The following is a 23,508-nucleotide window of genomic DNA, read 5'->3' as shown; positions in this document are numbered from 1 at the left end:
TTATGTTGCTGCCCACTACAGTACACAGCCAGTCTCTGAGGTTATGTTGCTGCCCACTACAGTACACAGCCAGTCTCTGAGGTTATGTTGCTGCCCACTACAGTACACATCCAGTCTCTCAGGCTATATAGCCACCCTCCCTTAACTTTGGGTAAACACCTATTCTAAGCCCAACAGACCGTGACGGATTGAGAAATCATTTCATTTCATTGTTACGAGATAAGCCCTAGCATTGTATGAAGTCTTTTTTGTGAATTCAGCTGCTCCTCAATTGGAGCAGGTGTGGAGGATTGACATGAAGATGGGGCTTCTGATCTTAATGTTTACCAGCTTAGCAATTATATGTGATGTATCATATATTGTCATTAAGACACATGAATATACTGGTCATGGTCATGAATATGACTTATCATCTGATTTAGTTGCTTCCCACTGGGCACAGATGTCAATTCAAACAACGTTGAAAACTGAACCAGCTGTTTGTTTAGAGGAAATCAGATTCCCCTGAGCCAGTAGGATGATTCTGATGAGGGTTTTCTGTTTATGACACTCAGCATTCATGTCAAGTCAGAGGGAACTCGTGTACTCTTGAAAAACCTGACCTACTTCTCGACTTCTCTCGAAAACATAGTCATGTTAAACAGCAAAATAGTAAAACATGATTTGTTGAACTGTCTGTTTACACTGCATCTATTCTGTTGTTTTTATTGTGTTAGCAAAAACAGCCTGTTGGTTTAGTGATGTCTTTGTTTTTTACATGGATCACTGGGGCCTTTTGATTGACTCAGGCTGTGCAGTAACATCAGGCAGGTGCTGAGAGAGAGAGAGAGAGAGAGAGAGAGAGAGGAATGGAAGGAGAGAGAGAGGGGGGTGGAAGGAGAGAGAGAGAGAGAGAGAGGAATGGAAGGAGAGAGAGAGAGGGGGGGGTGGAAGGAGAGAGAGAGCAATCAAGCGAGTGATAAAGGGATGGTGAGAGACTGAGAGAAAGAGGGATAGAGTGAGAAAAATGGATTGTGTCAGAGCTTGCTAGCAACATGTCTGCAACCTGGTTGGCTTAGCTACACGTTGTTGTTGCTTCTCGCCAAGGAGAAGAGAGAAAAAAACAGTTCCTTCAAGTACATGTTTGCCCAGAGACAGGGAGTAGAGAATCATCCAACTGCTGCTCTATAAAGAACAAAGAGATCCTGTTTCTCTTTTATAGTGTTGTAATGGGCCAGGGTGTGTGTCTGTGTGTGTGTTTATGTGTGTGTTGTATTGGAAAGCCCTGTAATTTCTTCTTCTTCTTTTTTTAAAGTCAGGTTGCGTGTGTTTTTTTGTTTGCTCAATGTCAAAGTAGACTTTGATCAGCAGGATTACCCATAAAGCCTAGCTCAAATGTTTTACTTAGATTAGACAGTGTCAGCTGTGCCTTACCAAATGTGACCTTGACATTTGAGCCCAAACACATAACCCATGCACAGTTTGGATGTTGTTCAAGATCAACTTATTCTATTTATGAAGACATGTTTTTATTAGATCAATTTGGATTGAATTGGCACCAAGGACTGAATTTAGGAATGATTCTGGCTTTGGTTTTTGGGTTCTGCTCTCAGGCAATACAGTTTTCAGGTGCGTAAAACCAGCCAAAGAAAACAATGACAAGACAACAAAATGACAAAGTTGAAACACAGGTGTAGCAGAGGTGGTTCGGTGAACTGTACTCTCATATGATGAGTCACCTTGCCTGAGACCTTTGTGCTACCTCCCAGTGTTAATGTCTAGGCTTTAGCTGAGTAGGCTAACACCAACCAGAGTCACAGACTCTAGGCTAACGGTCTACGGGCTAACGCCGGGCTTACGCCGGGCTAGCGGACTCTGTGCTAGCGGACTCTGGGCTAGCAGATTCTGGGCTAGCAGACTCTGGGCTAGCAGACTCTGGGCTAGCAGACTCTGGGCTAGCAGACTCCGGGCTAACACCAACCAGAGTCACACAGACTCCAGGCTAACAGGCTAGCAGACTCCAGGCTAACACCAGCCAGAATCACACAGACTCCAGGCTAAAAGACTACAGGCTAACACGACCAGAGTCATACAGACTCCAGGCTAACAGTGTTGTGTGTGTCTGCGTTTGTGTGTTTCAGGGGGTCGTATCAATGGCAGAGACGTGTGGATGTACAACTCCCAGCTCAACCTGTGGATCAGAGTGGCTTCACTCAACAAGGGACGCTGGAGACACAAGATGGGTGTCCTACTGGGGAAGGTAAGCAGATTACCTAACCCCCCTTTATTTACTCATCTTCCTGTTTGTGTTCATTGTCCCCACATTGAAATCTGGGAGTGGACTGTGGATCTGTCTCCGTCTGTTAGTACGTTCGTCACACGCCATATCTCAGACAGCACTGGCCCCATTTTGACAAAACTTGCGTGAATGATGCATCTTCCCATAGAGATCCGGCATTTACAAAATTACACCGATTGGCCAGATGGTGATGCCATAACAAGCGATTGAAAATGCATACTTTGAAGGATCACACCCCTCACTGTTTGACCTAAAGTCATGACATTCGGTACATAGGTCCCTCTCCTCACAAGGAACACATTTGCATCAGGGGACCTATAAGATCAGGGGACCTCTACTCCTCTGGCACCGAAGGACCGATCATTACAAAACTTGATATGTGACATCTATGGACAAAGGACCCTCAACGCAATATTTTCCAGACTAGTACCTAAAACAACATGGCCACTATTGATCAATAAACATTTATGTGGGTGTTGTCTGGCACATAAATGCATATAAATCAGTCAAGGATATTTGTATTTAATACAATTTGGTACACATGTTGCAAACACTGTCAAGACTCAACATATGCAAGAACATTCATATCGACCATCCGGTGTCGCTACAATGAAAACATGTTTTGTTGCTGTCATTATAGTCTAGTTTGAATTGTTGTCTCTAATTGGCCCAAGGGCTGCATCATTCTTGGGGGACTGTTGCCTTGTTTTTGTTATTGTTATTCACTATGTATTCCTTATATATCTATTATCGTTCTTAATGCTGGGCAAAGTACATATATATGATCTTAATTTGATCACTCTTGTTGCTGAGAATTTCCTTTTTGGTATTTCTTAAGGACCCCCCTTAGGTGTTGCAAAAGCAGCTACTCTTCCTGGGGTCCAAAAATAGAAAAGAGGCCCTAGAGAGCTGCCCTGCGTTACACCACACCCTATATGTTTGGCATTAGAGAAGCTTGAAAAGCCATAAAACATATGTTTCTCAACAATAGGTTATGGTTAATAATATCAAAGGCTGCACTGAAATCTAACAGTACAACTCCCACAATCTTCTTATTATCAATTTCTTTCAACCAATCATCAGTAATTTGTGTCAGTGCTGTACATGTTGAGTGCCCTTCTCTATAAGCATGCTGAAAGTCTGTTGTTAATTTGTTTACCGAGAAATAGCATTTTATTTGGTCTAACACCATTTTTTACTAAGAGCTGGTAGCAAGCTCTTGTTAATTTACTGCTGCTCTATAATTATTTGTTACTTTAATTCTTATTTTATTTTTTTCTTATCTATTGTTTTCTTAACACTTTTCTTAAAAATGCATTGTTGGTTAAGGGCTTGTAAAGTAAACATTTCACTGTCAGGAATACCTGTTGTATTCGGCACATGTGACAAATATAATTGGATTTGATTTGAAGCTGACATGTCTGCTGTTAGAACCAGTAAAAGCTGCTTCACCACTCTTGGGTAGTGGAATGACTTTGGCTTCCCTCCAGATGAGCCTCATGATTTACATAAATGAACTGAAAACACACAATAACACATAGCAGTATTAACAGTTAATGTATTAACAGTTAACATATTAACATCTTGTACTTTTAATGTAGCCTAATTTTGCCCAGCTAATAGCCTAACCACCAGTCATGCAACATTATCGATTTAACATCCTGTTGCTGCAGGATTATTTTGCTGCGACACTCAAATTAAGATCCGACATCTGTAAGCAGGTGATCTCCCTGTACCTCTCAATGGGATCATTTAGTCCTATTTGAAAACTTGAAGGATGCATCCTTACTTTATCCCCTTCCTTGAATCACTTATTTGACATGATTGAGAAATTGTAGCAATATTGAACATTTGGACATACAGTTGAAGTCGGAAGTTTACAGTGGTGGTGAAAAGTTTTGAGAATGACACAAATATACATTTTCGCAAAATCTGCTGCCTCAGTTTAAATTATGTCAATTTGCATATACTCCAGAATGTTATGAAGAGTGATCAGATGAATTGCAATTAATTGCAAAGTCCCTCTTTGCCATGCAAATGAACTGAATCACCAAAAAACATTTCCACTGCTCTCATGTCCTGACCTTAGTTCCTTTTTTATGTCTCTGTTTTAGTTTGGTCAGGGCGTGAGTTGGGGTGGGCATTCTATGTTTGTAGTCTAGGTTTTGTATTTCTATGTGTTTGGCCTGGTATGGTTCCCAATCAGAGGCAGCTGGTTATCGTTGTCTCTGATTGAGAACCATACTTAGGCAGCCTGTTTTCCCACTATGAGTGTGGGTAGTTGTTTTCTGTCTTTGTGTGTCTGCACCAGACCAGAACTGTTTTGTTTGTTCCGCTTTGTTGTTTTTTTGTTCTAGTGTTCAGTTTCTTTATTAAATGTACTGTGAACAAGTACCACGCTGCACCTTGGTCCTCTTCACCTTCTTCCACCTACGACAACCGTTACAACTACATTTCAGCCCTGCCACAAAAGGACCAACTGACATCATGTCAGTGATTCTCTCGTTAACACAGGTGTGAGTGTTGACGAGGACAAGGCTGGAGATCATTCTGCCATGCTGATTGAGTTTGAATAACAGACTGGAAGCTTCAAAAGGAGGGTGGTACTTGGAATCATTGTTCTTCCTCTGTCAACCATGGTTACCTGCAAGGAAACACGTGCCGTCATCATCGCTTTGCACAAAAAGGGCTTCACAGGCAAGGATGTTGCTGCCAGTAAGATTGCACCTAAATCAACCCTTTTTCGGGTCATCAAGAACTTCAAGGAGAGCGGTTCAATTGTTGTGAAGAAGGCTTCAGGGCGCCCTAGAAAGTCCTGCAAGCACCAGGATGGTCACCTAAAGTTGATTCAGCTGCGGGATCGGGGCACCACCAGTACAGAGCTTGCTCAGGAATGGCAGCAGGCAGGTGTGAGTGCATCTGCACGCACAGTGAGGTGAAGCCTTTTGGAGGATGGCCTGGTGTCAAGAAGGGCAGCAAAGAAGCCACTTCTCTCCAGGAAAAACATCAGGGACAGACTGATATTCTGCAAAAGGTACAGGGATTGGACTGCTGAGGACTGGGGTAAAGTCATTTTCTCTGATGAATCCCCTTTCCGATTGTTTGGGGCATCCGTAAAAAAAAGCTTGTCTGGAGAAGACCATCAGTCCTGTGTCATGCCAACAGTAAAGCATCCTGAGACCATTCATGTGTTGGGTTGCTTCTAAGCCAAGGGAGTGGGCTCACTCACAATTTTGCCTAAGAACACAGCCATGAATAAAGAATGGTACCAAAACATCCTCCGAGAGAAACTTCTCCCAACCATCCAGGAACAGTTTGGTGACGAACAATGCCTTTTCCAGCATGATGGAGCACCTTGCCATAAAGGCAAAGGTGATAACTAAGTGGCTCGGGGAACAAAACATTGATATTTTGGGTCCATGGCCAGGAATCTCCACAGACCTTAATTCCATTGAGAACTTGTGGTCAATCCTCAAGAGGCGGGTGGACAAACAAAACCCCACAAATTCTGACCAAGTCCAAGCATTGATTATGCAAGAATGGGCTGCCCAGAAGTTAATTGACAGCATGCCAGGGCGGATTTCAGAGGTCTTGAAAAAGAAGGGTCAACACTGCAAATATTGACTCTTTGCATCAACTTCATGTAATTGTCAATAAAAGCCTTTGACACTTATGAAATGCTTGTAATTATACTTCAGTTTTCCATAGTAACATCTGACAAAAATATCTAAAGACACTGAGGCAGCAGACTTGGTGAAAATGTATATTTGTGTCATTCTCAAAACCTTTGGCCACGACTGTACATACACATTAGCCAAATACATTTAAACTCAGTTTTTCACAATTCCTGACAGTTTACATACACTCAATTAGTATTTGGTAGCATTGCCTTTAAATTGTTTAACTTGGGTCAAACGTTTCAGGTAGCCTTCCACAAGCTTCACACAATAAGTTGGGTGAATTTTGGCCCATTCCTCCTGACAGAGCTGAGTCAGGTTTGTTGGCCTCCTTGATCGCACATGCTTTTTCAGTTCTGCCCACAGATTTTCAATAGGATTGAGGTCAGAGCTTTGTGATGGCCACTCCAATACCTTTACTTTGTTGTCCTTAAGCGGCAGGGTAGCCTAGTGAGCGTTGGACTAGTAACCGGAAGGTTGCGAGTTCAAACCCCCGAGCTGACAAGGTACAAATCTGTCGTTCTGCCCCTGAACAGGCAGTTAACCCACTGTTCCCAGGCCGTCATTGAAAATAAGAATTTGTTCTTAACTGACTTGCCTGGTTAAATAAAGGTAAAAAAATAAATAAATAAAAAATAAATAAAAAAAAGCCATTTTGCTACAACTTTGGAAGTATGCTTGGGGTCATTGTCCATTTGGAAGACCCATTTGCGACGAAGCTTTAACTTCCTGACTGATGTCTTGAGATGTTGCTTCAATATATCCACATCATTTCCCCTCCTCATGATGCCATCTATTTTATGAATTTCACCAGTCCCTCCTGCAGCAAAGCACCCCCACAAAATGATGCTGCCACCCGCCTGCTTCACGGTTGGGATGGTGTTCTTTGGCTTGCAATCCTCCCCCTTTTTCCTTCAAACATTATGATGGTCATTATGGCCAACAATTCTATTGTTGTTTCATCAGACCAGAGGACATTTCTCCAAAAAGTTCAATCTTTGTCCCCATGTGTAGTTGCAAATTGTCGTCTGGCTTTTTTATGGCAGTTTTGGAGCAGTGGCTTCTTCCTTGCTGAGCGGCCTTTCAGGTTATGTCGATATTGGACTTGTTTTAATGTGAATATAGATACTTTTGTATCTGTTTCTTCCAGCATCTTCACAAGGTCCTTTGCTGTTCTGGGATTGATTTGCACTTTTCGCACCAAAGTTTGTTAATCTCTTGGAGACAGAACGCGTCTCCTTCCTGAGTGGTATGACGGCTGCGTGGTCCCATGGTGTTTATACTTGCGTACCATTGTTTGTACAGATGAACGTGGCACCTTCAGGCGTTTGGAAATTGCTCCCAAGGATGAACCAGACTTGTGGAGGTCTACAATTTTTTTCTGAGGTTTTTACTTGATTTCTTTTGATTTTCCCATGATGTCAAGCAAAGAGGAGGCACTGAGTTTGTAGGTAGGCCTTGAAATAAATCCACAGGTACACCTCCAATTGACTCAAATGATGTCAATTAGCCTATCAGAAGCTTCTAAAGCCATGACATATTTTTCTGGAATTTTCCAAGCTGTTTAAAGGCACAGTCAACTTAGTGTATGTAAACTTCTGACCCACTGGAATTGTGATACAGTGAATTATAAGTGAAATAATCTGTCTGTAAACAATTGTTGAGAAATTACTTTTGTCATGGACAAAGTAGATGTCCTAACCGACTTGCCAAAACTATAGTTTGTTAACAAGAAATTTGTGGAGTGGTTGAAAAACGTGTTTTAATGACTCCAACCTAAGTGTATGTATACTTCCGACTTCAACTGTGGCATTTGGACATAGAGTAAGTGCTACTGATTGTGTGTGTTAATGAATTGGTACACTAGCAATGCCAGAGGTTTTCCCCAACTACTAAGCCAAACGGCTTGACGCTACTGTATGGTACAGTAGGTATGGTAGCTGGCAGCAGTTAATTAGCAGTTAGGGAAGGTGTCTGGCATCGGGTGTATCCATGCAAACAGTCAATTAGAGTGTCTGCCAAGAAGAGAGAACAAAGCGTTACAGGAAGACAAACATTACCTGGAAAATCAACTTTTGTGACAGAGATGTAACTGTATTTTCGCTCGGCTGATGAAACAGTGCAACATAGTTTCAGAAGAATCGACATGTTCCGCAATCCTGCTAGATTCTTCGGAAAACACGTTTTGATTGAGGGGTGGAAATTCCCACATTATGCTTACCTGGCCTAGTTTGAGTATCAGTCTCTTTGGCACATGACATGGAGTACAGGGAGTGGATTATCAAAAGAGACTGGCACTCAGGCTATAACTTGAGGAAGCTTGGCCTGACTATAACTTGAGGAATCACACAACTCTGTTGCACACCATAACGCATGATGACTGAGAAAGCATTGACATGAATGGGGTTGAAACTGAACTCAAATCCAATCAAATTATATTGGTCGCATACACCTGGTTAGCAGATGTTAATGGTCACATACACCTGGTTAGCAGATGTTAATGCGAGTGTAGCGAAATGCTTGTGCTTCTAGTTCCGACAGTGCAGTAATATCTAACAAGTAATTGAACAAATTCACAACGACTACCTTATACACACAAGTGTATAGGGATGAATAAGAATATGTACATATAAATATATGGATGAGCGATGGCTGTGCGACATAGGCAAGATGCAGTAGATGGTATAGAGTACAGTATATACATATGAGATGAGTAATGTAGGATATGTAAACATTATTAAAGTGGCGTTATTTAAAATGACTGGTGATACCTTTATTAAATCCATTTCTTAAATTGATTAATGTGGCCAGAGATTTGAGTCAGTATGTTGGCAGCAGACACTCTGTTAGTGATGGCTATTTAACAGTCTGATGGCCTTGAGATAGAAGCTGTTTTTCAGTCTCTTTAATGCACCTGTACTGACCTCGCCTTCTGGATGATAGCGGGGTGAACAGGCAGTGGCTCGGGTGGTTGTTGTCCTTGATTATCTTTTTGGCCTTCCTGTGACATTGAGTGCTGTAGGTGTCCTGGAGGGCAGGTAGTTTGCCCCCGGTGACATGTTGTGCAGACCGTGCTACCCTCTGGAGAGCCTTGCGGTTGTGGCCGGAGCAGTTTCCGTACCAGGCGGTGATACAGCCCGGCAGGATGCTCTCGAATGTGCATCTGTAAACGTTTGAGTGCTTTAGGTGACAAGCCAAATTTCTTCAGCCTCCTGAGGTTGAAGAGGCACTGTTGCGCCTTCTTCACCACACTGTCTGTGTAGGTGGACAATTTCAGTTTGTCGAGGAACGCCGAGGAATTAAAACTTTCCACCTTCTCTACCACTGTCCCGTCGATGTGGATGGGGGGAATCTCCCTCTGCTGTTTCCTGAATTCCACAATCATCTCCTTTGTTTTGTTGACGTTGAGTGTGAGGTTATTTTCCTGACACCACACTCCGAGGGCCCTCACCTCCTCCCTGTAGGCCGTTTCGTCGTTGTTGGTAATCAAGCCTACCACTGTAGTGTCGTCTGCAAACTTGATAATTGAGTTGTAGGAGCAGTCATGGGTGAACAGGGAGTACAGGAGAGGGCTGAGAACGCACCCTTGTGGGGCCCCAGTGTTGAGGATCAGCAGGGTGGAGGTGATATGATCCTTGACTAGTCACTCAAAGCACTTCAGGATGACAGAAGTGAGTGCTATGTGGCGTTAGTCATTTAGTTCAGTTACCTTAGCTTTCTTGGAACAGGAACAGTGGTGGCCATCTTGGAGCATGTGGGCACAGCGGTCTGGGATAGGGATTGATTGAATATGTCCGTAAACACACCAGCCAGCTGGTCTGCGCATGCTTTGAGGACGTGGCTAGGGATGCCGTCCGGGCTGGGCAGCCTTGCGAGGGTTAACGCGTTTAAATGTTTTACTCACGTTGGCCACTGTGAAGGAGAGCCCACAGGCTTTGGTAGAGGGCCATGTCAGTGGCACTGTATTGTCCTCAAAGCGAGCAAAGAAGTTGTTTAATTTGTCTGGGAGCAAGACGTCGATGTGCGCGACGGGGCTGGTTTTCTTTTTGTAATCTGTGGCTGACTGTAGACCCTGCCACACACATCTTGTTTTTGAGCTGTTGAATTGCGACTCTACTTTGTCGCTATACTGACGCTTTGCTTGTTTGATTGCCTTGCGGAGGGAATAGCTACACTGTTTGTATTCAGTCATGTTTCCAGTTGTCTTGCCATGATTAAAAGCGGTGGTTCGCGCTTTCAGTTTTGCGCGAATGCTGGCAATTCACGGTTTCTGGTTAGGGAAGGTTTTAATAGTCACAGTGGGTACAACATCACCAATGCACTTGCTAATAAACTCGCTCACCGAGTCAGCGTATACGTCAGTGTTATTGTCTGAGGCTACCCGGAACATATCCCAGTCCACGTGATCGAAGCAATCTTGAAGCGTGGAATCCAATTGGTCAGACCAGCGTTGGATAGACCTGAGCACAGGCGTTCCCTGTTTTAGTTTGTCTATAGGCTGGGAGCAACAAAATTGAGTCGTGGTCAGATTTGCCCGAAAGGAGGGTGGGGGAAGGCTTTGTATGCATTCCGGAAGTTAGAGTAGCAATGGTCCAGAATGCTACCAGCCTGTGTCACGCATTTGATATGCTGATAGCATTTAGGAAGCCTTGTTCTCAGATTAGCTTTGTTAAAACCCCCAGTTACAATAAAGGACCTGAAATCAGTTGAAATCAACTGAAATAAGTTGAAATCTACTGAAATGAAATGAAGAGGGTGTATTATAGTAGAATGAGAACGAGTGGATATGGAGTAGTTGTCCACTTCCTGGATGTGTCATTGGTCAGCCACAGGCAGAGAAAGAAAGGTTAGTCATGTCCCCTCCCTCCATTCTCTTCATAGGTGTCCCCTCCCCTTTATAGGTGTCCCCTCCCTCCATCCTCTTAATAGGTGTCCACTCCCTCCATCCTCTTAATAGGTGTCCCCTCCCTCCATCCCCTTTATAGGTGTCCCCTCCCTTCATCCTCTTAATAGGTGTCCCCTCCCCTTTATAGGTGTCCCCTCCCCCATCCTCTTAATAGGTGACCCCTCCCCTATATAGGTGTTCCCTCCCTCCATCCTCCAGCTAAAACCATGTCTCACTCTCCATCCCAGCTAAAACCATGTCTCACTCTCCATCCCAGCTAAAACCATGTCTCACTCTCCATCCCAGCTAAAACCATGTCTCACTCTCCATCCCAGCTAAAACCATGTCTCACTCTCCATCCCAGCTAAAACCATGTCTCACTCTCCATCCCAGTTAAAACCATGTCTCACTCTCCATCCCAGCTAAAACCATGTCTCACTCTCCATCCCAGCTAAAACCATGTCTCACTCTCCATCCCAGCTAAAACCATGTCTCACTCTCCATCCCAGCTAAAACCATGTCTCACTCTCCATCCCAGCTAAAACCATGTCTCACTCTCCATCCCAGCTAAAACCATGTCTCACTCTCCATCCCAGCTAAAACCATGTCTCACTCTCCATCCCAGCTAAAACCATGTCTCACTCTCCATCCCAGTTAAAACCATGTTTCACTCTCCATCCCAGCTAAAACCATGTCTCACTCTCCATCCCAGTTAAAACCATGTCTCACTCTCCATCCCAGCTAAAACCATGTCTCACTCTCCATCCCAGCTAAAACCATGTCTCACTCTCCACCCCAGTTAAAACCATGTCTCACTCTCCACCCCAGCTAAAACCATGTCTCACTCTCCATCCCAGCTAAAACCATGTCTCACTCTCCATCCCAGCTAAAACCATGTCTCACTCTCCACCCCAGCTAAAACCATGTCTCACTCTCCATCCCAGCTAAAACCATGTCTCACTCTCCATCCCAGTTAAAACCATGTCTCACTCTCCATCCCAGTTAAAACCATGTCTCACTCTCCATCCCAGCTAAAACCATGTCTCACTCTCCATCCCAGTTAAAACCATGTCTCACTCTCCATCCCAGCTAAAACCATGTCTCACTCTCCATCCCAGCTAAAACCATGTCTCACTCTCCATCCCAGTTAAAACCATGTCTCACTCTCCACCCCAGCTAAAACCATGTCTCACTCTCCATCTCAGCTAAAACCATGTCTCACTCTCCATCCCAGCTAAAACCATGTCTCACTCTCCACCCTAGCTAAAACCATGTCTCACTCTCCATCCCAGCTAAAACCATGACCATGACTTGTATCATGCCAATGTGAACTGAATTGGAGCGAAGCAAATGTAACAGTGGGTCCAATTTATTAGTATGTGTTTCCTCTGTTCCTAGTGGTTTTCGTTAGTGAACATCTCATTGGATCAGACTGTAAGTCTGAATGTATTGTAATGTTTTTAAAATTGTATAAACTGCCTTCATTTTGCTGGACCCCAGGAAGAGTAGCCTTGGTAGCAGCTAATGAGGATTCATAATAAATACAAACTGAAAACCTGACTGGTTCTCCACAGTGTCCTATTATAGTGAAATAGAATGACACGCTGATTGGAAACCACATCTGCACTGTTGTTTTAACCATGCCTTTGTTTTTAAAGTATGTACTTTAATTACTCTGGTGTGTTAGTTTCGCTGGTTACTTCACTGTATAACACTGGTGTGTGTGCGTGCGTGTGTGTGTGTGCTTGGGCACGCGTGTTTGCATGTTGTATAGCTGGTTACTTCATTGTATTGTGGTGAGCCGTGCCTGTAGGGTGTTGTCATGATAAGACCAATGCAGATTGGCCTCATTCAGGCCTTGTTGAGCCAGAAAAAGCCTGTTTGCGCAATTGCTGGAAATCACAATACACCGCCCATGTGATGCCTTTACTGACAGCCCATGTTGCACCAATTCAGCCCAAATTCTTCCAAGGACCTTGTAGAGATGTGTGTGTGCGTATCGGACTCATGACATCTTCTGAGTTGACAGCCTGCTTTCTCTGACTCAGGCTTTTAAAGTGTTGTTTCCATGTGATCTAGACATTTAGTCAACATTACTAGAGTACCAGGTAACAACAGCATTCTTACACTAGTGGCCTGTCTTTGTCTTTCTTTCTGTCTGTCTTTCTGTTCTCCCAGGACCCTTTTTTCTGTTTTTCTCTTTTTTCTCTTTTCGTCTCTTTCCCTCTTTGTGTCCGTCTCTCTCTTCCTGACCAGATCTGAGAGGGAGCTTGTTTGATGTCCTTAAAGATTCTGTCTGTTCAACAATCATGTTTTACTGTAGCTCTGTACCTTAGTAAAGGGTTTGAACCATCGTAAAGAAAATGTATTTTTACACCACTTCTATCCTGTTGTTTTTTCATCTCTGCTCCCCCTTATCTCAAGCCCTCTATCTCTTCTGCCGTTATGGTTTTCCTGAATGTTTGTTCCTCTTCTCCAAAGGCTGTCTGCATGAGTATAATGCTGTGTTCTTAGTCATTTCCTCTTTAGATTTTTGTTCCTATATTGCTAGAGGGCTGGAGCCACCAACTTCCCTGTTGTTACTGTCCTGCTGTAAGCTGCTATTTTGGATTTCTCCAAAGAGAAGTTATATAGAGATCAAATTGAATACATTGTGCAGACTGATTGGCATCACATACCGTTTTGAGCTGACCCTTGGATGGCATTGTAACCCAATAAACTTGATAGCAATTATACACACAGAGAGACACACAATTGTAGGAGCTGTGCGCCGTGACCGCAGTCCTTGTCTTCCTCCCAAATGGCACTCTATTCCCTATGTAGTGCACTATTTTTGACCAGAGCCCTTTGATCCCATGGTCAAAAGTAGTGCACTAAATAGGGAACAGGGTACCATTTTGGACACTGTCCCATAACTTCCTGCTGGACTGGTTTCCTGCCAGAGATAGTAATGTAGGTCAGCTCTTGTTTTGCGCTCTCTGGAACATGCTGTGCCCAGCCACGGCTGTCCTCCTCTCTCCCACTGATGCTACACTGTGTTGGACATGCTTAACTATACTGGATCAGAAGTCCCCACCACAATGCTAAACAAACACAAATTCTACCAACTGGGGACATTCTGTTTGTTTGTTTCTAGGAGGTTTAGGGGTTAAGTTTATCATTTGTGTTAGTGTTAGGAGTTAAAGGTTAGGGTTAAGTTTAGATTTTGGGGTTAGAGTTAGGGGACATAGGATTCTGAATGGGAATCAATTATGTGTCCCCACAAGGTTAGTTAAACAATACTGTGTGTGTGTGTGTTTATGGAGTGTGTGAGGTGTTTATGGTGAGTCTGTGAGTTGGATGAGATGGAGGGGGAACTGATCCAACCCTGCCCTTCCTCTCAGCCCCTAAAGGCTGTTTGTCTGTCCTCAGAGAGGGGAAGAGGGATCCAGCCCTGCCCTTCCTCTCAGACCCTAAGGGCTTAGGCATGCTTCGGTTTGGCTGGCTCCTAGGCAAACCAAATGAGTATGCTCGCGTACCTTCGACCTTCGCTTGAAAAGACCTTCGCTTGAAAATTTTTGAAAAAACATCAATAGTACTGTTTGTCCATCTTGAGACGACGTAGACAAAATAGTTCAAATTAATGTAAAATAATCTAAGAAATCTGTGATTAATTATGATTTTAGTCGAGCGATTTTACATCTACTAGAACGTTTGGTGCAGTATTTCTCAAGTGAAAAATGTGCATGAAAATGATTCACGTATCGTTGAATCCCAACACTTCATTGAATAATCCCTACTGTTGACCAATCACCGACGAAGGGTCGTAGACTTTGACTTCCGAACTTCCGACTTGCCTCTAGAATTTTTTTTGTGTTTGTACGAACAGCCGGAAAAAAAACCTTGCTGTAGGCCAAAATGAACAAAAACGTCACACAATGTCGTCATAATATACAGTGCGTTCAGAAAGTATTCAGACCCCTTCCTTCACTTTTTCCACATTTTGTTACGTTACAGCCGTGTTCTAAAATGGATTCAATACATTATTTTCCTCATCAATACACACAATACCCCATAATGACAGAGGGAAAACAGGTTTTTAGAAATTGAAGCAAATTTATAAAAAAAAAATATATACGAAATACCTTATTTACATAAGTATTTGCTATGAGACTTGACATTGAGCTCAGGTGCATCCTGTTTTCATTGATCGTTCTTACCTGTGGTACATTCAATTGATTGGACATGATTTGGAAAGACACACACCTGTCTATATTTATTTATTTTTATTTTACCTTTATTTAACTATGCAAGTCAGTTAAGAACAAATTCTTATTTTCAATGACGGCCTAGGAACAGTGGGTTAACTGCCTGTTCAGGGGCAGAACGACAGATTTGTACCTTGTCAGCTCAGGGATTTGAACTTGCAACCTTCCGGTTACTAGTCCAATGTTCTAACCACTAGGCTACCCTGTCCCACAGTTGACAGTGCATGTCAGAGCAAAAACCAAACCATGAGGTCAAAGGAGTTGTCCATAGAGCTCAGAGACAGGATTGTGTTAAGGCACAGATCTGGGGAAGGGTACCAAAACATTTCTGCAGCATTGAAGGTCCCCAAGAACTCAGTGCCCTTCATCATTCTTAAATGGAAGAAGTTTGGAACCACCAAGACTCTTCCTAGAGCTGGCCGTCTGGCCAAACTGAGAAATCTGGGGAGAATGGCCTTGGTCAGGGAGTTGACCATCCTTCTTGAAGGACAACCATCTCTGCAGCACTCCACCAATCAGGCTGTTATGGTAGAGTGGCCAGACAGAAGCTACAACTCAGTAAAAAGCACAACAGTCCACTTAGAGTTTGCCAAAAGGCACCTAAAGGACTCTCAGACCATGAGAAACAAGATTCTCTGGTCTGATGAAACCAAGATTGAGCTCCTGAATGCCAAGCGTCACATCTGGAGGAAACCTGGCACCATCCCTACAGTGAAACATGGTGGTGGCAGCTTAATGCTGTGGGGATGTTCTTCAGCGGCAGGGACTGGGAGACTAATTGGGATCGAGGGAAATATGAACAGAGCAAAGTACAGAAAGATCCTTCATGAAAACCTGCTCCAGAGCGCTCAGGACCTCTGACTGGGTAAAAGGTTCACCCTCCAGCAGGACAATGACCCTAAGTACACAGCCAAGACAATGCAGGAGTGGCTTCGGGACAAGTCTCTGAATGTCCTTGAGTGGCACAGCCAGAGCCCGGACTTGAACCCGATCAAACTTCTCTGGAGAGACCTGAAAATAGCTGTCCAGCGACGCTCCCCATTCAACCTGACAGCTTGAGAGGATCTGCAGAGAAGAATGTGAGAAACTCCCCAAATACAGGTGTGCCAAGCTTGTAGTGTCATACCCAAGAAGACAAGAGACTGTAAGCGGTTCCAAATGTGCTTCAACAAAGTACTGAGTAAAGGGTTTGAATACTTAAGTAAACTTTAAGGACTTTAATACAGGCTTAAACTTAAACTTAAATCTGTTTTACCTCATTTCTAGCAGCATGTCACATGTGCAACCAGAGGGAAAAAGACTCTAGACCACCTTTACTCCACACGCCCTCCATTTGGCAAATCTGACCATAATACTATCCTCCTGATTCCTGCTTACAAGCGAAAACTAAAGTAGGAAGTACCAGTGACTCGCTCAATACGGAAGTGGTCAGATAACGCAGATGCTATGGTACAGGACTGTTTTGCTAGCACAGACTGGAATATGTTCCGGGATTCATCTAATGGCATTGAGGAGCATACCACCCCAGTCACTGGCTTCATCAATAAGTACATCAACGACGTCATCCCCACAGTGACTGTACGTACATATCCTAACCAGAAGCCATGGATTACAGGCAACATCTGCACCGAGCTAAAGGCTAGAGCTGCCGCTTTCAAGGAGCTGGACACTAATATGGACGCTTAAAGGAAATCCCGCTATGCCCTCAGACGAACCATCAAACAGGCAAAGCGTAAATACAGGACTAAGATTGAATCCTACTACACCGGCTCTGACGCTCTCCGGATGTGGCAGGGCTTGCAAACTATTACGGATTACAAAGGGAAGCACAGCCAAGAGGTGCCCAGTGACACAAGCCTACCAGACAACCTAAATGCCTTTTATGCTTGCTTCGAGGCAAGCAACACTGAAGAATGCATGAGAGCACCAGCTGTTCCAGATGACAGTGTGATCACTCTCCCCATAGCCGATGTGAACAAGACCTTTAAACAGGTCAACATTCACAAGGCTGCGAGGCCAGACAGATTACCAGGACGTGTACTCAGAGCATGCGCAGACCAACTGGCAAGTGTCTTCACTGACATTTTTTACCTGACCGAGTCTGTAATACCTACATGTTTCAAGCAGACCACCATAGTCTCCGTGCCCAAGAAAGCGAAGTTGACTTGCCTAAATGACTATCCCCCAATAGCACTCACATCGGTAGCCATGAAGTGCTTTGAAAGGCTGGTCATGACTCACATCAACACCATCATCCTGTAAACCCTTTACCCACTCCAATTCACATACTGCCCCAACAGATCCAGAGATTATGTAATCTCAATCGCATTCCACACAGCCCTTTCCCACCTGGACAAAATGAACATCTATGTGAGAATACTGTTCATTGACTTCAGCTCAGCGTTCAACACCATAGTGCCCACAAAGCTCATCACTATGCTAAGGACCCTGGGACAAAACACCTCCCTCTGCAACTGGATCCTGGACTTCCTGACGGGCTGCCTCCAGGAGGTAAGGGTAGGCAACACCACATCTGCCATGCTGATCCTCAACACGAGGATCCCTCATGGGTGCGTGCTTAGTCCCCTACTGTACACCATGTTCACTCACGACTGCGTGACCAAGCACAACTCCAACACCATCATTAAGTTTTCTGACGAAACAACCATGGTAGGCCTGATCACCGACAATGATGAGACAGCCTATAGGGAGGAGGTCAGAGACTTGGCAGTGGTTCCAGGACAACAACTACTCCCTCAATGTAAGCAAGACAAAGGAGCTGATTGTGACTACAGGAAAAGGAGGGCCGAACACACCCCCATTCACATCGATGGGGCTTTTGTGGAGTGGGTCGAGAGTTTCAAGTTCCTTAGTGTCCACATCACCAACAAACTATCATAGTTCAAACACACCAAGTCAGCCATGAAGAGGGCACGACAACACCTTTTCCCCCTCAGAAGACAGAAAAGGTCTGGTATGGGTCCCCAGATCCTCAAAAAGTTCTACAGCTGCACCATCAAGATCATCCTGACTGGTTGGTATGGCAACTGCTCGGCATCAGACCATAAAGCGCTACAGAGGGTAGTGCGTACGGCCCAGTACATCACTGGGACCAAGCTTCCTGCTATCCAGGACCTAAATACTAGGCATTGTCAGAGGAAGGCCCAAAAAATTGTCAAAGACTCCAGTCACCGAAGTGATAGACTAGTCTCTCTGCTACCGTATGGCAAGCAGTACAGGAGCGCCAAGCCTAGGTCCAAGAGTCTTCTAAACAGCTTCTACCCCCAAGCCATAAGACTCCTGAACAATTAATCAAATGGCCATCCAGACTATTACATTGACATACCCCCCTCCCCCCCACACACACACTGCTGCTACCCGCTGTTTATTATCTATGCATAGTGACTTTATCCCTATCTACATGTACACATTTCTTCGACTAACCTGTACCTCCCGCATAAAGGCTCGGTACCGGTACCCCCTGTATATAGCCTCATTATTGTTCTATTTTCTTAACTCTATTTCTTGAACTGCATTGTTGGTTATCGCTTGTAAGTTAGCATTTCACAGTAAGTTCTATACCTGTTGTATTCGGCGCATGTTGATTTGATGTGACATTTCATTATTATTATTTTTTATACATTTGCTAAAATGTCAAAATACTTATTTTTGCTTTTTCATAATGGGGTATTGTGTGTCGATTTAAAAACAAATAGGCTGTAACGTAACAAAATGTGGAAAAAGTCATGGGGTCTGAATACTTTCAGAATGCACTGTATACACAAACTGTATGTCTGTCCTTGGGGGGAGAACTAAAGAGTCCCTTTGTCCTTCTGAGAACTGTGATGCTTTGTTAGCAGCACATGGCTACTCTTGTCTCCTGTGTGTAGCATGGTGCATGGTTTGAACACACAAACACACATTTCTCTTGTTCTCCCTTTCTCTCTCTTTTTTTCTTCCTCCCTCTCTCCTCCCTCTCTCCCACCATGTCCCTGGTTAAAGCCAAGTGTGGCGTAGGGGCTGGAGAGAGAAAGAGTCAATGGGTTTGTTGATTTTTTCTCTCTCTCTCTCTCTCTCTCTCTCTCTCTCTCTCTCTCTCTCTCTCTCTCTCTCTCGCTCCATTTTTGTCAGTTTGGAATGTAGACAGAGTTAGGAACTGCCTCAGTTGCTATGCAGATAGCCAGGGGTCTATTCTGCTGTCCCTGGCTACCCACACAGATCCTCCAGTTGTTCCTCTACCTTACTGAATTGACGTGCTCTGAACCCATTAACTTCAATGACTCCTTTCATATTTTTTTTTGCTTTATTGAAGAGAGAGAACAGTTTTAGAAAGATAGGGGAAAGGTCAAATGACATTGGGCTGGATTCATACCCATGCCGACTCTGGGATACATGTGTGCCAGGGTCAGCAGCTGTAACCACCGAACCACACAGGCCCCGGTGAAAGGTTATGTTGTTCTGACCTCACTGTTGTTGTCATCTGCTGACCCTAACAATAACACACAGCAGAAAAACATTCACATAACTTCACATTCACATATCACCACATATCATCAGTACACCACATATCATTACATAGCATCTTCATCTTTGGTTTTGCTGCTGCAATTCATTAACTGATACTCATAGGAATGTAATTGCTAATAGGACTGTGATGTTTAACGGCTTGTTGTGGTCCGTGTCTGTCTCGTATTGTAATGAGTTTCTGTGTGATTGATACTCCCCAGAGCCCATAGAGACTGGATGGACTTTGATGCCAGAGAGTGTGTGTGCTTGATAATAATAACATTTGTCCTATATCAACACATGTACAAGTGTGTGTTAATATGGTATTCATGTGTGAATTGTTTTTCATATCCCACTCTCTCTGAGACGCCCTCGGAGAGTGGGGTCACGACCAGGGTCTGCCGTGTTAACTTTGACTTTTACGTTCCTAAAGAAAGTAGTGTACTTGTTACGTGATACATTTTCCCTGACACCCAAAAGTACATTTTGAATGGTTAGCAGGACAGGAATATGGTCCATTCACGCACTTATCAAGAGAACATGCCTGGTCATCACTACTGCCTCTGATCTGGTGGACTCACTAAACACACATGCTTTGTTTGTAAATTGTCTCTGAGTGTTGGAGTGTGCACCTGGCTGTCCATGAATTTAAAAAACAAGAAAATGGTGCCGTCTGGTTTGCTTAATTTAAGGAAGTTTAAATGATTTATACTTTTACATTTGATACTTAAGTTTATTTCAGCAAATACATTTACCACGCAGAACGAGGAAGAGCTCGTTTTCTTTTTTTTTTAAACGGTTGTTCTTTTGAAAAGATTGTTGTTTTGAAAGTGTATTGTAAAGTTCTTAGTAGCTAGCTAACTTTTTAGTTTGGATCCCACGACGCAGTTGGCGTCAGTTGCTGTGACTGCAGTTGCTGTCTCTGTTCAGTGATCTTGTCGACCAAGGACGAGTCTGAGGAGCTATTTGGCGCTGCAGCTAGCCTAGGTGCTAGCTAGCTGCATATCAAGCTAGCAGGGTTTTCTTGAGGGCTTGAACGCAGCCCGTGACTTGGTTAGCCATTGTGGCTGGGATCGTGGATTGTCCCGGGTTTGTGGCTGTCTAGATCCCTGCTGTTTGTTGCTTTCAGTCTTTCCTGTGACCTGCCCTGTCGGGACAAAAATAGTTCTACAAGCAGTTGTTGCAACAAGAAAATAGCTTCAAGTGTTTCGATGAGTTGAAACAGGAGAACAGCAAGATGACAGCAATCTGTAAGTCATTGAGAGAGGACATCAGTTCTGTGTGTGAATCCATGATAACATTGAAGGATAAATCCAACTATCTCGAGGGACAGTCAAGGCAGAACAACATAGTTGTGAACAGAATTGCAGAATCTCCACATGAGACCTGGACGGAGTCTGAAGACAGTGAGGGAAATGATCTCTGAGAAATTGAAGATGAACCATAGGAAGATTGAGCACTCCCACAGGACTGGAAAACCGACTACCGGCCCAGGTGACAGGCCCAGGCCGATAGTGGTCAAGTTCCCGAGGTTCAAGGACAAGGTAGCTGTTCTGGAAAGAGTCAAGAACTTGAGAGGAACGTGAATCTCCCTCAACAAGGTCTATCCTGAAGCTGTGCGCCAGAAAAGGAAAGAACTGATCCCAGCCATGAAAGTTGCCAGAGCGCATGGGGACATTGCTTATATATTAATGGACTGCTGAATGTAAAAAAAATATATCTTGCTTTGTTTGCTCTTCAGTATTATGCCTATCTCTGATAAGCTCCACAGGAAAGGGCATATTATTATATGTAGCCTTAGAAATACTGTAAGGTTCATGATATCGATAACTTGCTAACATCAGATAACATTCATATATTAGCCATTTCGGAGACTCACTTGGATAATTCATTTGATGATACAGCAGTAGCAATACAAGGATATAACATCTATAGAAGAGACAGAAATGCTTATGGGGGAGGTGTTGCTGTATATATTCAGAGCCGTATTCCTGTTATGCTTAGAGAAGATCTTATGTCAAGTGTTATTGAAGTGTTGTGGTTGCAGGTTCACTTGGCACATCTAAAGCCTTTTCTTTTGGGGTGTTGCTATAGGCCACCAGGTGCAAACAGTCAGTATCTAAATATAATGTGTGAAATGCTTGATAGTGTATGTGATGTAAGCAGAGAGGTCTGCTTTCTTGAGGACCTGAATATTGACTGGTTTTCATCAAGCTGTCCGCTCAACAGGAAGCTTCTCACTGTAACCAGTGTCTGTAATCTGGTTCAAGTTATTAATCAACCTACCAGGATGTTTACAAACACTACAGGAACAAGATCATCCACATGTATTGATCACATTTTTACTAATACTGTAGAACTTTGTTCTATAGCTGTATCCGTACCCATTGGATACAGTGGCTATATCCAGGAAAGCGAAAGTCCCAACAGCTGGGCCTAAAATAGTGTATAAGAGATCATACAAAAGATTTTGCTGTGACTCTTATGTGGATGATGTTAAAAGTATTTGTTGGTCTGATGTGATTAATGAGGAGCATACAGATGCTGCACTTGATGAATTTATGAAATTGCTTCTTCCAATTATTGATAAACATGCACCTGTTAAGAAACTGACTGTTAGAACTATTAAGGCTCCATGGATTGATGAGGAATTAAAAACTGTATGGTTGAAAGAGATGGGGCAAAAGGAGTGGCTAATAACTCTGGCTGCACATCTGATTGGCTCTCTTACTGCAAATTGAGAAATAATGTGACTAAACTCAACAAAAAGAAGTAGAAACTGTATTATGAAGCCAAGATCAATGATATAAAGAATGGTGGGAAAAACGTTGTACTTTAAATGAAATGATGGGCAGAAAGACAAATTCAACTCCATTGTTCATCGAATCAGATGGCTTATCACAAAACCATTTGATGTTGCCAATTATTTTAATGATTACTTAATTGGCAAAGTGGCCAAACGTAGGCAGGAAATGCCAACAACGAACAGTGAGTCATCTTATTCATGCATAATAAAACAAATAATGAAAGAAAAACATTGCAAGTTAGAATTTTGTAAGTTAGTGTGGGAGAGGTGGAAAAATAATTGTTATCGATCAATAATGACAAACCTCCTGGCATTAACAACTTAGATAGAAAGCTATTGAGGATGGTAGCTGACTCTATAGCCACTCCTATCTGTTATGTCTTTAATCTGAGCCGAGAGAGAAGTCTTTGTTCTCAAGCCTGGAGGGAAGCCAAAGTAATTCTGCTACCCAGGAGTGTCTATAAGCTTGCTGGCAGCTATTAGCAAACTGTTGGGAAAAATTGTGTTGTGACCAAATACAATGCTATTTCTCTGCAAACAAATTAACAACAGACTTTCAGCATGCTTATAGAGAAGGGCACTCAACATGTACTGCACTGACACAAATGACTGATGATTGGTTGAAAGAAATTGATAATAAGAAGATTGTGGGAGCTGTACTGTTAGATTTCAGTGCAGCGTTTGATATTATTAACCATAATCTCTTGTTGAAAAAACATGTGTTATCGCTTTTCAACCTCTGCCATATTGTGGATTCAGAGCTATATATCTAATAGAACTCAAAATAGGTTTTCTTAAATGGAAGCTTCTCTAATGTCAAACATGTAAAGTGTGGTGTACCGCAGGGCAGCTCTCTAAGCCCTCTACTCTTTTCTATTTTTATCAATGACCTGCCACTGGCATTAAAACATCAGCAACCACAGCTAATGATGTCACTCAAACCCTTAACAAAGAGTTGCTGCCTGTTTTGGAATGGGTTGCCAGTAACAAACTGGTCCTGAACATCTTTAAAACTAAGAGCATAGTTTCCTAAGTTCTAGACCTCAGCTGAATCTGGTAATGAATGGTGTGGCTGTTGAACAAGTTGAAGAGGCTAAATTACTTGCCGT

The 23,508-nt window shown here is 43.3% G+C and overlaps 1 protein-coding gene and 1 long non-coding RNA gene across 4 annotated transcripts in view; one reads left to right on the top strand and one right to left on the bottom strand.

Annotated features, from left to right (window-relative positions):
• LOC149982155 (uncharacterized) overlaps nucleotides 1-23,508 on the bottom strand; it is a 472,901-nt gene that overhangs the window by 254,202 nt on the left and 195,191 nt on the right. The gene's annotated exons all lie outside the window — the stretch shown is intronic.
• Nucleotides 1-23,508, top strand: part of LOC110530743 (kelch-like protein 24) — a 52,351-nt gene that overhangs the window by 16,295 nt on the left and 12,548 nt on the right. For all 3 annotated transcript variants that reach the window (XM_021613995.3, XM_090182787.1, XM_090182788.1), the window contains one exon: nucleotides 2,121-2,239. In XM_021613995.3, the coding sequence (XP_021469670.1) occupies nucleotides 2,121-2,239 (119 nt within the window). The remainder of the gene's footprint in view (nucleotides 1-2,120; nucleotides 2,240-23,508) is intronic.

Source organism: Oncorhynchus mykiss, chromosome 8 (assembly GCF_057628025.1).
Source record: "Oncorhynchus mykiss isolate SJ-2025 chromosome 8, ASM5762802v1, whole genome shotgun sequence".
Taxonomy (NCBI): domain Eukaryota; kingdom Metazoa; phylum Chordata; class Actinopteri; order Salmoniformes; family Salmonidae; genus Oncorhynchus; species Oncorhynchus mykiss.
This window is presented reverse-complemented; position numbering and strand designations above follow the sequence as displayed.